Source organism: Pteropus alecto, unplaced genomic scaffold (assembly GCF_000325575.1).
Source record: "Pteropus alecto unplaced genomic scaffold, ASM32557v1 scaffold98, whole genome shotgun sequence".
Lineage (NCBI taxonomy): Eukaryota > Metazoa > Chordata > Mammalia > Chiroptera > Pteropodidae > Pteropus > Pteropus alecto.
In genome coordinates, this window is record NW_006443570.1 from 23,033,836 (window position 1) to 23,046,601 (window position 12,766).

General features: G+C 55.1%; 1 protein-coding gene across 1 annotated transcript in view; it reads right to left on the bottom strand.

The window, feature by feature from the left end:
* CLUH (clustered mitochondria homolog) overlaps positions 1–12,766 on the bottom strand; it is a 20,708-nt gene that overhangs the window by 4,586 nt on the left and 3,356 nt on the right. Inside the window, exons 2-17 of the mRNA XM_006925092.3 lie at positions 8,950–9,152; positions 7,879–8,050; positions 6,746–6,889; positions 6,424–6,548; positions 6,173–6,327; positions 5,974–6,099; positions 5,523–5,670; positions 5,211–5,303; positions 3,663–4,357; positions 2,735–2,958; positions 2,438–2,539; positions 2,187–2,287; positions 972–1,124; positions 812–874; positions 463–707; positions 125–233 (exon numbers count right to left, since the gene is read on the bottom strand). Coding sequence (XP_006925154.1) covers positions 125–233; positions 463–707; positions 812–874; positions 972–1,124; positions 2,187–2,287; positions 2,438–2,539; positions 2,735–2,958; positions 3,663–4,357; positions 5,211–5,303; positions 5,523–5,670; positions 5,974–6,099; positions 6,173–6,327; positions 6,424–6,548; positions 6,746–6,889; positions 7,879–8,050; positions 8,950–9,152 — 2,858 coding nt within the window. The remainder of the gene's footprint in view (positions 1–124; positions 234–462; positions 708–811; positions 875–971; positions 1,125–2,186; positions 2,288–2,437; positions 2,540–2,734; positions 2,959–3,662; positions 4,358–5,210; positions 5,304–5,522; positions 5,671–5,973; positions 6,100–6,172; positions 6,328–6,423; positions 6,549–6,745; positions 6,890–7,878; positions 8,051–8,949; positions 9,153–12,766) is intronic.

The following is a 12,766-nucleotide window of genomic DNA, read 5'->3' on the forward strand; positions in this document are numbered from 1 at the left end:
CACCCACATACCCACGGGCAGTCTCAGGCCCAGGCTCAATGGCCGGCACCTCCCAACCCACCCCCATGTGTGGAGAGAGAGCCCACCCACCCCGGCCCTGTGGACCCTGCAGGAGCTGGGACACGAAGGGACACTGCCCCATACCCACCTGGATTCCGGTTTTCAGGGAGATCTCCCGCAGCAGTGTTATCTTCTGCAGGCCATAGGTCTCTACAGCCTGGTCCACGGTCTCACTGGGGGAGAAGAGACAGGTGGACCTGAGCAGACCAGCACCCATCTCTGCCCCTTCACAACAGCTTAGGCACCCTCTCGGCCACACTCGCCCACCAGCCAGGACTAACAGCTCCATCCTTACTTCCTAAAACAAGCTCCTCCATGGCTCCCTTTCTCCTCTCCTGTTCTCCACCTTGGGTTGTCAGAAGACCACCTGCCTGCCATGCCCCTGCCAAGTCACTCACGCACCACTCGAGGCTGAAGTCAAAGTAGTTCTTGGCCTCCTGGCAGATGTTCTTCCAGAGCTCCTGGGGGGTCATGACAGCCCAGGCAGTGTTATCTGCCGCCCCTGGAGGCCGATTTCTCCTCTTCCTGTTCCTCTTCTTGGATACCAGCTCGTCGGCTGGCAGGTGGGCCACAGGGTTGGGGTAGGAGCTCAGGAAGCAGTTCAGGAAGTGGCTGATGGCAGCTGAGAGGCCTGAGAGCTCGACTCCCTGCAAGGGAAGTTTGGATCAAAGTCATGAGCGCCCTTGGGCCCCAACCCAGGGCTCTTCTCCAAGACCCTATACTACCCAGGCTGAGAAGGGAGCGGTGGTACCTGTAAGTATGTCTTGAAGATGTGCTTGGCAGAGCGGGTGATGAGCTCTCCAATGCCAATTTTCTATGAAGGTTCAAAAAGGGAAATCTTGGCCCCAGGCCTCCAGCCTGGCCCCCAGCCTGGCCCCACCGACTCGCGGCCCTCCCTAAGCACCACTCACGTAGATGTGGTCCAGCTGGTCTCGGGCCGGGCTCCGGAGCACTAGGTCCAGCACTTTGCCCAGGTAGCGCATGTTGATGCCGCGCTGGCGCATAACCTCAGACAGCGTAGCCCCATCCATGGGCAGCACCACATGGTCTGTGCAGTCCTTTACCTGCAGGCTGCAGCAGGTCAGGCCCCCCAGCCCAAGCCTTCTGCCTCCTCCCACCCTGGGTCTTTCTGGGAGAGTTCACATCAACCTGAGGCCCACCCCACAGGGAAGTAGGGAATGAAGACTAGTTATAAGTCAGGAAGGGGCAAGGAGACAAAGCAGCAGGAGGGAAGTGAGAACTTGTCCTGCAGCCTTTCTTATAAGCCAAAGAAAACAGGTGACTGCCAGGCCCACCTGACGAGGAAGCGGAGATGAAGTCCCCCATGGGTGAACTGAGGATGCCCAACAGGCAACACAGGCTCCCCTCTGACAAGGTTGGAAGGAGCAGAGGTGACTACTTGGGGGCTTAGAGGGAACGGGCATCTGACACTGCAGGCTCAGCTCAAAGATCTGAGACAAGTGTGCCGCCTCACCATGGAGCTGCTTTAGTAGGAAGCAAACACCCCACGGGGTCCTACATACAAAGCTCATGAGGGTTAATAGGACAGGATACCCTGCTTTTTCTCCCAAATAACCTCCTGACCCCTCCGTCAGCCATCCGTCACATAGGGGCTTAGCGTAGCAGTCTCAACCTTTTTGGCAACAGGGACCAGTGCTCCTATGAGAATCTAATGCCTGACGATCTGAGGTGGAGCTGAGGCAGTGATGCTAATGCTGGGAAACGGCTACAAATATAGATGAAGATTGCCTGCTCACTCGCTGTTCACCTCCTGCTGTGCGGCGTGGTTCCTAACAGGCCATGGGCCGGCACTGATCTGTGGCCTGGGGGTTGGGGACCCCTGGTTTAGAGGACCAGACTCCCAGACACCAGTCCACATGGAGGGCTCAGCAGAGCAGAGCCTGTGCTTGATGTCTCCCTTGGTCTCTTGGGGTTAACAGCTCCCTCTATACAATGGGGTTGAACACTCTGCCTCTCCTGCTCTGAAGGTCAGTGGGTCTAAGGAAGTCACTCCTGTGAAGGTCCCCTAAGCCTCCTGAGTCATAGATAGATCAAGCTCCAAAGCCTGTAACAGTCCTCTCCTTGAAGCTCCTCCTACCCCGCCACCCCTGTGGACCAGCCCTCACCAAGCCGGGTATCTGGCAGGATAGCAGGAAGGCAGCAGCATCTTTCAGCAGCTGCTTCTGGTCCCGAACTTCCTCCTGGCAGGACTCAGGAAAGCGAACCCCTGTGAAGGGGAGAACAGAGACTTGAGCCAGGTGAAGGGAGGCAGAGATGTCAAGATAGATGCCATTGCTCAGGTAGGCTAGTAGGCCCACCATCATCAAGGCTCCAAGATGACCCTACAGTGCTCTGCCCACCCTGCCCCACCACCTGCCTGGTGAGAAGATGTCAGGATTGAAGCGAACATCAAAGGCCGTGCTGCTGATGGAACCAACTGCCTTGCATGCGTTGCGGATCACCTCCCGGCTCCGCGGGTCTGCTGTGGAGACATGGCCTGCTAGGAGGCAGCCCCACTTCACCACCAGTGGGGCCCAGCTACCCAGAGCTTCCCCCCAGCTCTTCGCAGAGACGTCTGCATGCCTCTCTTGGGGCTGGATTATGAGCCATCCTTAGCAGGCACCAGAGGCCAGGATAGGTCTGGGGTTCTCCCCAGCAACCACAGCAGCCCCACCTGTCCCGTCGTCCGAGGCAATGGTCTCTGCCAGCTCCTTCACCTTGGCCAAGCCACTAGCACTACTGCCCTCCTCTTCACTTCCCGCCTCAGATCCCAGAGGATCTTCAGACTTGGACTCCGAGGAAGGCAGACTGCCATTTTCCAGTGTGGTGAGGTTCTCTATCTTGCTGGCTTTCTGCTGCATCAGCTGCAGAGCAGCCAACTTCATGAAGAGGAGGTACCTAGAGATGGGGATAGGAAAGGGTATGTGGCAGCTGGCCTAGAAGCTTCCTTCTACTTGTGGGGACCAGAGCCAGGCTCCGGGCTCCTGGCTTGCTGGGGTTAACAAATGTTGGAGCTGGATACCCTGCTGGCATGGGGACTCATCCTACCCAGTGTGCAAGTGTCAATGCATACATGCGTGTGCCAACCCAGCAACTCTACCAGATGGCCGCAGGTCACAGCAAAAACAGATCTTCGCAGATAGGAAGAGGATAAGGGAGATGTAGGTAGGGGTATGGTTTACCATGCAGGCAAAGGCTCTCAAGAATGACAGGAATCTCACTGACTTTGTGAGAGGGAGAATTATTTGTGGTGTGAGACATTTGATGTGGCTGACTCCTAAGCACTAAATGCTACCAGTAGTAACCCCCTACCCCTCCTCCTGGCCTTTGGCACTGAGACTTTCCAGAACACCCTCACAGATTTCCACATGTTCACTGGTCTAGCTGCTCACTAGTTTTTGACCAACGTACAGCTCTTGGATGACCCTATGGGGAACCTAATGTCAGAGTGGGTGGGGCTGGGGCTGAGTCTGTACTGACTGTGGCCAGGGGCCAGCTCTTCTCCATTTTCCAAAGCTTCTCCCGTCAAGATCAGGCCCCAAAAGCACCTGCTGGCTGCATGCTGTCTGGCCCTGCCTACCCTCACAGGCCTCGCCCTTCACCTGTGCTCCACAAAGGCATCCACCAGCTCCTGGCGCAGGCAGCAGAGCTTGTGCCGGTGGGTGCGGGGGAAGCCGGCACGGATGCATTCCTCGGGCAGCCGCTCCCCAGACACAGGCAGGAAGTTGAGGTCAGGGGGGAAGGTGCGCAACAGGTCCAGGATGTAGTGGCGCCCGTCATTGCCGATTATGCCCTTGCACTCCACGGAGGAGCAAAGCTCCACTTCCTCGTCACGGTCATTGAGCACTCGATGCCTCAGGATCTTGAGGGGCCGGCTTGTGCGTTCCAGCAGCTCCAGGTATCGCGGGTGGGACACCACTGTCTTGCCAAAGTCGATGGAGCCATAGATGACGCTCTGCTCCTGGTCTCGCTCCAGGATGCCAGGGATGATGGACTGGGCTGTGACGCGGTAGCCACGATAATCCACCACTACAGTGCCTAGTGTGTACAGCCCCTCCACGTCCACTGCATTATACGTGCGCACACCATTCAAGTCATTGGCGGGCGCCACATAGGCCGCAACGTCCCCGCCAAAGTCCTTATAGTGGTCACGGACATCAAAGCCCAGGCTAAAGAAAATGTTGTTCCAGATGAACATCTGCATCTTGGTCTCCTCACTGGGATTGATGGCCATCACGTTGCCATCGATGACTGCCATGGCACCGCGTGTAGCCGCTGCTGTGAAATCACTATGCACCTGGAGAAGCAGAGGTTGGGAGGGTGAGAGAGGCCCTATCCACCAGAGCCTTGGGTTTCGTCCTGCTTGGTCAAGCTCACCCAGATGGTGGAGGCAAGTAGGCCACTTTGGGGGCCAAGGGCTCTAGTCTCAGTTCCCTCACATTTGGAAAAGGGCAAGAGACCTCTTTTTTGAAAAAACTTATCACTTATACTCAGTAGAGCTTAGCGATTAACAAGGAGTGGAAGGACCAGCATAGGTTTGGGATCCACCAACTATGTGCCAGGTAAACTTGGACAGGTCACCTCTCGGACCTGTTTTCTCGTCTATAAAGCACTGACAATAAAAGCATCAATCTTTACAAAGTGTCCAAGTGATTACAGGAGATAATGCCTATGACAGTGATTACAGGAGATAATGCCTATGACACACATGATACAGCCCTGGAGAAGTTAGTACCCAAAACATTCACATCTTTTTTACCATATCATTTAAGTGGTAAGATTACTGGAGATTTTTAATTTAACTTTTTTTTTGAAAGCACTTTTTTCTCTCATGTCTCTTTATCTCAGTAAGAGTACTAATAACATCAAAATAGGGCACGTGTGCCCAGACGAGGACCCGATGCTTGTCAGTGGAAGACAGAAAGCTGGGATGGACCTCGTCCCTTAGCCCACATTGGAGGCAGGTCCCACCCCTGCCCATGCGCCCCAAGTCTCAGGCCTGAAAAATGAGTTGGGTTGTCTGCCAGGAGATTAAGGCTAGCAGAATGCCCTGATAGCCCACCCCAGCTTCCCTCCTGTCCACCAGAAATCCAGCTAGTGGGCAGCAGGTAAGCCTGAGGCTGCTGTCAGGCATAAGGGGATGTGAGCACCTTGAATATGGCTCTTTCTCGCAGGAGGCGCTCAGGTAGATTCTTGCGGGGCAGTTCTCTCGTTGTCTGCAGTTCCTCATTCCAGTCCCGGGTCTGAAAAGGAACCAGGGAGACAATGGCTCTGTCTGTGCCACACAATGTGCTCCGGGCAGTCCCTTCTTCCACCTCCTCATGGACAGCCCCATAGGATTCCAAGTGAACAAGACAGACAAGTAGATGGAGCCTCTAGGGAGGCACACAGAACCCAGCCTGGCACCCACCAAGGGAAGGGGAGGGAGGAGCCCAGGGAGGGCACGGCCAGGCCGCAGGCACCTGTCCAGGAATGTGTTCCTCGTAGCCCAATCTCGAGGTGTAGGCATCTTCTGCACGCACACAGTCCATGGCGTGCTCTGCCTGGGGGGCCGTCCAGCTATACACCTGGAACGGGGTGGCAATCCTCTCGAACGGGTGGCGCTGGACCCTATGGCAGGCAGAGGAAGGGAGATGGGGCAACCTGCCTAGTTCAGAGCCCTGTGCTGGGCCTCTTCTCTGAGGACCCTACCGGCTTTGGCATTTCCCCACTTGAGACCTGCCTTTGGGGGAGTCTGATAGAAGCAGGCACCTCTCCTGAAATTGCTGTCTTGAGGTCTGGCTGACAGCTTCCTAAAGAGAGGCACTGGGAGCACAGCTTTTTAGGGCAGAAATGCTAAAATTCAGGCTGGCCGGTTCACTCCACTCCCCATGGGACATGAGACAAGGGGCAGAGATGGGGCAAAGGCACTACCTTTTCTTCTGCAGCACGGCAAAGTTTTTTTTGAAGGTCGGGCTGATCTGGTTGAGCAGCTCTACCAGGGAATGGCTGAGGAATCGGGGGCTGGCGGGCTTGGGGTTGAAGTGATATGCTGTGGACCTACAGAGAAGACAGTGACTGCACAGAGTGCCAAAAGTGGCTGTCAAAGGACCTGGAATGGGCAAGGACTCACTGGTTCAGGTAAAAGCCCCGTGTAGATGCTGTGATGCTGACTTGCCGGTCCTCAGCTGTGATTACAAACAGGTACATGAGGTCACCATGCATCTTGCGGTTCCCAGGGGGTGGGTTCCAGCCACTCATGGTGAGCACTTTCAGGCACTGCAGGGGCTACAGGAATGGCCAAGGATGTGAGCCAGGCCTCCTGGTGTAGCAGCCTCCCGCCCTACCCGACACCTGCTCCCAGCTCTGCTCCAGGAATCTCACCTTCCAATCACGGTTCTGGGGCTGCAGGGGACACAACGGCCGCTCCCGGCTCCCTGGAAGGATGTACTCAGGTGGTGTGCAGTCGATAGGATCCATCTCCAAGCCCTTCTTCCGCTTCCCACTGTCTGAGGGACCCAAGACTGGTGGTCAGCACAGGGCCATCCAGGGGCCAACCATCTCCCTGCCTAAACTGGTCTCAGTCTGGGTGCCTCCAGCTCCACCCGCTCCAGGTGATACGGCTTAGCCCTCAGCTCCTTTGCCAGCCCCTGGCCAACTTGCTCTTGGCTCCTCTGCCCAACTCCAGCCCCAATGCCTCCTGCACCTCCCAGGTCGCCATCAGTAAAGACACTCAGGAAGGACAAGGAGTTGCAGTCAACCCCATTGAAGGCATCAGACGGGTCCAGGCTCTTGAGCAGGTCTCGGACGTGGCGCACATGGATGCGGGCCTCACGCACTGTGTATGGCTCTGTTGGGAGGGAAGTGGCAAACATTACCAGGGCTCTGTTCCCTGAAACAACCCGCCAGCAGAGAGAAATTTGAGAAATTTGCCATGTTGATATCAAGGGTCATCTTGATTTTCAAGTTTAGGCTTCCATTTACAAATTCCATTATAAACACATAAGCTGGAGTTCTGGTTTCAACATACACACCTGCCTGTTATTAGACAGGGATCCTTATTTGCAAAGAACCTTCTAACCAAAAAGCACAAGAAATGCCTCTGGAAGTGCACAATGGCCTTGTGCCCACAAAGCCCCCTGCTCTGTTCACAAGTGTCACAGGTGAGTAGGCCTACAGAACTGCTGGGCCCCCGCAGCCTGTCCTATTCTCCCAAAGAAGCCCTCGCCCAGGGGTGGCTTGAGAACCTACCAGGATCTGAACTACAACACTGCCCCTGCTAATATGTGTTTTGTGAAATGTTAATGAGGGCTCTGTTGGAAGAAGAGAGAGGTTCTATAATCAAGCAAGTTTGAGCACAGTTGGGTTACATTTTTTCCGCATTTCCTCTTAACAAGATGACACACTCAGAATGTCTGGGCCACTTTTCCCCAGGGGACTCAAGTTCACAGGAGCTTTTGTTTTACAACTAAACTAGCCTCACCACACCAGCTGATCACTCTACACTGGGCCTAATGTCTCTGCTCAGAGCTGTGAAACTTTAGTTTCCTTAAGATATTTAATTTTTATCTCTATAGAATTTGATTGGGCCAAGTTTAAGCCTTTGCTTAGTATTGTCTGTCTTTTTTTTAAATCACAACTTTGATATTTAATCCATGAAGCTGGAAGGTGCACAAGGGACAGCCTGAGAAGCAGATCTGTGCTCCAATCTTGCCTCCACAAGTCTGATACCACTCTGAGCCTCTATGTACTCATTTGTGACCAGCCAGGGTGGGTGGAGTGCCACCTGGCCTAGGCTCTATGTGCCCTCTTGGCAGACCAGCTGACTTCCAGACAAACCTTCCACCACCCGCAGCATCGAGCCCTCCTGCAGCCCCTCCACACTGCGCAGCTCTGAGAAGTGGTCCAGCATGTTGCCATCCAGGTGCAATGAGAAGCAGGTGCGGTGACATGTGTCTTCACGGTCCATGAGCACCTGGTGGATCTCCTGTACCATTTCCTGAGGGGATACCTGCCAGGGAGAAGGACCCAAACACCCTGGTGAGGACGTGCCACTTTCTCCAAAGTACCTGGGTGCCTAGAATCAATGCCCCAAATACTCAGTATCCCATTTTTTGGCTTCTAAATTCCAGGCCCTATCTATACATACATGCCCATCTACACCTGTGTGAGGGCATGTTGGGTATATACACATTTGTGCATGACAGAGTCTGGCCCCACTACCCTCAGGCCTAAACTATTCCTACAGACCAAGAGCAAGCCCTGACCACAGCAGCAGAAATATAAAAATGGGGGAAAGAAAACAGCAATCTTGCCGTCTCCCTTGCTCAATGTCAAAGTCCCCAAAACAAATGGCTTCCCTTTTCCAGAAGGGGTACTCTTTCTCCCTTGCTCAATGTCAAAGTCCCCAAAACAAACAAATGGCTTCCCTTTTCCAGAAGGGGTACTCTGGGGCCCAAGCCTGTGGGCACAGAAGACATATAAGGGCACTGCCTGGTTCCCCAATGAGTTACTAGTTTGCAAGACTTCTGGGTTGACTCTGCTCTTTGAGACCACCCAATACCGCTCTCCTCTTGGGAAAACGGTGAAACCAGAGCCAGAGAGAAGTGAATTCCCTGAGAGTACAGAGCAGAGGGCTTGGGAGCCCTGGGACCCCAAGGCTGCCCAGCCACTACCATCTCTCTCCCCAAAGCTGGTAGTCCGAGCTGGAAGCTGTCTCCTAGCAATGGGACAATGACCTGGACTCCTATATCCATCATGCTAACAGAATGACCTTGGGCAAGGCACAGGACCCTCGGTTTCCTGCCTACAACATGAGGCCAGAATGAGCAAAGGCAAGGCTTGGCTTTCTACCCTTGTCCTCTCAAAGAGGCTTAGGCCCTGGTCCCCAGCGCCTCTCCCCCATCTCACCTGCAAGGAGAAGGGCTCAATCCCAGGGGCCAGGATCTTCACCGAAAAGCCCGTGTCCTGAATGACAATGACTTCCTGTCCAGTGGTCTCCTCTCCTGGTTCAGTGTCATCTAGCCCATTTTCCCGGGGCAGTTCGGTGGCCCTCTCTTCCTTTTTCAGGCTCTCTGGGCAGTCTCCATTCAGTAGCATGACTGATGGCAGCTCTTTGAGTGACAAGAAAGGAACTGGGTAAGATGGGCCTAGTTGGTCATGTGGGCACATGCCCTATAAAATAGGGCCTGCCTGTCATCCCAAGACTCAGCCCTACTCTAAGTTCCACAGTCCCACTTCACCCTGGGCACACGGCTTCCCTCTGCCCCGCCACCTACAGGCCACAGCCAGAACCCTTCCATATCCCGGGTCCTTCCTTCCTATTGGCTCCTAAGTCCACCAGTCCATCTTTCATCTGAGTATACCACCCAACCACTCTCTCCAGGTCACCAATGTCACTCTCAGGGCCATACCCAAAGGTCTTCTCTGGGCTTAATGTGTCTGGCTTCTCAGCAGCATCTACTACCAGCTCTTCCTTCTCCTCTTCCCTGTTGGACACCAATACTCTTGTTCTCCACTCTCCAGCTCATCCTTTTCCAGCAGTCCAAGCTATCGGTGTCCCTGGACTCCAGCCCCTTCTCATTCTCCTCTCACCCTCTCCCATGGCATCAAATGCACTCACACAACCAATCCTGGCCTCGCTCAAGCTTTTCATTACGTGGCCATCCCTCAGGCATCGCCAAAGACATCTTGTCAGCATAGATTTCATCTTCCTCCACAAACCAGCCCCTGCTCGTGAATGTCTCCCACCCATATCTCGTCACCCAACCTAATCTCCACTGGTCACAGGACTATGACTCTGTGGCCACAGCCTGGTACAGGCCATTTCCCCTATTTTAACAGTACCACTCAGAATCTTCCCACTGCTCACAAGATGCAAGCTTCTTAGGCCAACACTCCCAGGCAGAAGTCCATCTCAGCTCCTGCCAGCTCTCTGTCAAGGTGTAGCTATACCAAACTACTAGGAAACATGAGAACAGGCCACACATCTTCCTTCCTACCTGTGCTTTTGTTTATTCTGCCCCCAATACCACATTCCATTGGGCAAACTCCTACTCATCTGTCAAGGCCTAGGTGAAATAAATCCTATCCTCTCAAGCCTGTCCAAAAGACCCTACAGAAGAATTACTGCTTCCCATTGTCCCCTGAGACATGGTCACCACCTCCTAGGCACTTGTTCTGCTGCATTCTGGGTGGCTGTTCACACCAGCAGCTCTATCTTCCTTCTTGTGTCTTGCCCATGCACAACAGAAAGGCACTGAATAAATTTATTACTGTGAACACATAGTTAAGTCCAATATTTGTGAACAGCACCCAACCACATGCTGTGGAGAGAGGGGGAACAGGTTACAAAATCTTCCATTTGTACCCTGGCACTAAGAGGAACAAGGGAGAGCCCCTGGGGAGCAAAGTACCTTCTCATAGAAACTCTCCAGCAAAACCCGGGCCTGCCTGAATGCCCATTTGGCCCATGGAGCCTTCTGACTCGGGGTCTGCCTGGTAGCCAAACTGGCCTTTTGCTTGCTTGGGAGCTTCAGACAGGGTAGCTCATCCAGCTCTGCTCCGGACCCCAGCCCATCCTGTCCAGACCCCAACTCTTCTTCCCTACTCAGCTAGAGTTGGGGTGCATTCCCCCAGAGCTGTATGAGCCCTACCCAGACTCACCAGAAACGTGGAGCAGGGGCCTTGGGAAAGGAGATAAGCCCAGCATAGAAGGGCACACCACAGGGATGTGGAGAGAAGCCACTCCCTCTTCTCTGGGTCCCCTCAACTTAGCGATAAACAGGAGCTCAGATACAGTCCCCTCCTCCTTCTCACCAAATAAGGATGTCTGAGGCCCGGAAAAGTTCAGAGCCTTACCCAAGGTCAAGAATCAAGAGCAGACCCTGGATTCTTGCACCACATCACCAAACTCCCCTCCATCCTGGATACTGTGGATCTTTACTGACCATCCTCACCCCAGTCCCCAGCACACCTCTGCAAACAAGTAAAACTCCCGGGAACTACAAGGACTCACAAGGACCTCTCCTTCCAGGCAGCTCACAGCCCCCCGCAGAGCCACCCCAATCCCCTAGAAAGTGAGCACCCAGACCAAAGGGAGAACCTGGTGGACACTATGACAAAGCAGACAAGGACAGGAGGGCGGGGAGAAGGGCGGCGGTTGGTATGCTTCCAAAATTTAGAAAGAGAGATGGCAAATATGAGGAAGCACTTTCCCCAACTGGGTCTTTGAGAAAAGCTTTGTGGGCTGGGGAGACCCCAGGATGAGGGGAGACGCAGGAAAGGGCCCCCACACAATATGGAGTGGCAGCTTTGAAGTCTGAGACCCCACAAGTGGGAAGTCAAGACCCAACCCATGCAGCCAGCCTACATTCCCTGAGTCAGGATGGGGAGGACAGGGAAGACAAGGCAAGGGGGATCATAGCTCCCACTCCCCCTTTGGCAGCCCAGGGAGCCTGCCCAGAAGGCACCTGGCATCAAGTTCCCACTCCAGGGGGTACCCAATCCCCTATAACATGTCAAAGGAATGTGGCTGGTTCCCAGGGGCCTCCACTCCTGAGGACAGCCTATCCTGCCCCTCCCCCCTCCTCTAAGGGACCCTGAAGGTCTCCCTACCACTGGATTAAGGCCAAGTGATCTCCCCACAAAAGGCTGGCCACCTGGCTCACTGCCCCCACAGCCCACCTGGTCCAGTCAGTGGCTTCCCTCTCCTGGGCTCTGGAGTCTCTTGACCACCATCGCAGCAAGGCAGCCAGCTCTCTGGCTCAGGCTCGGCACTGCTTGTGTCCCTCATTCCGGCCTCTGCCACTACCCTTGCTCCCATGCAGCTGGTCGGCCTGGGGCTGTTGCTCTGGCTGGCTTCGGGTTTCAGTAGAGCCAGGCCTGCCGGGGCGGCCCCAGGAAGGGCACACTCCCCCTGCCTCGCATCCTGCTCAAGGTCGGCCAGAAGGACAGCTGTGGGCCAGGAGGCCCTGGTGGCTCCAGGACCCCAGGAGGAACTGCTACCAGCACTCAGATCTACCTCCCTGTAACCCCCAGAAAGGGGGTCACTGCTGACGAAGCTGTTAGGGGGGCAGGAGAATCCAGCATTTGGGGTACCTGGGCCCCTCAGGATCAAAGACTCCAGGGACTGGGTGGCAGGGGCAGGGCCCAGCAAGGGGGTCCTCTCCTCAGCCCCAACCCCAGTGGGCACGACCGCTTCAGCCAGCTGCCAGCAACAGCTGGTACAGACCCGGACCCAGGCCATGAGGCGGCCACCCCCTGTCCACCAGTCCTAGACGCTAAGTATCCTGCCTTGTCTCCTGGGTCAAGGAACTGGCTTGGACCTCTGGCTCATGATGCCCCCTGCAGGTGACCAGGCAACTCTCCCCCTCCTGAGAGTCACTGGTTCTGGTGGGAGGGGGGATGGGCCCCAGTCTCCCAGAGGACAACTGCACCCGTGCCCCAGGCTTCCAGCTCCACCAAGAAGCTGGCAGGTTCTGCTTTCCCTTCCCAGCAGCCCCTGCTCTGCCAAGAGAAAAACCAAGTCTCTCCCTCAGGGGAAAACAGAGCTGGCAGCAAGAGGCCGAAGGCCATTCGGCTGTGGAGAAGTAACATGTGGAGAAGGAACATGCCCAGCCTCGCCAGGGCACCTTCCCAGGGCCTCTGACTTGTTGCCAAGACTGTTCCGGCATCCATACTAACCAGGGTGGGGGTGGGGAGCCAGGCTCACACCAGGCCCTCTTTC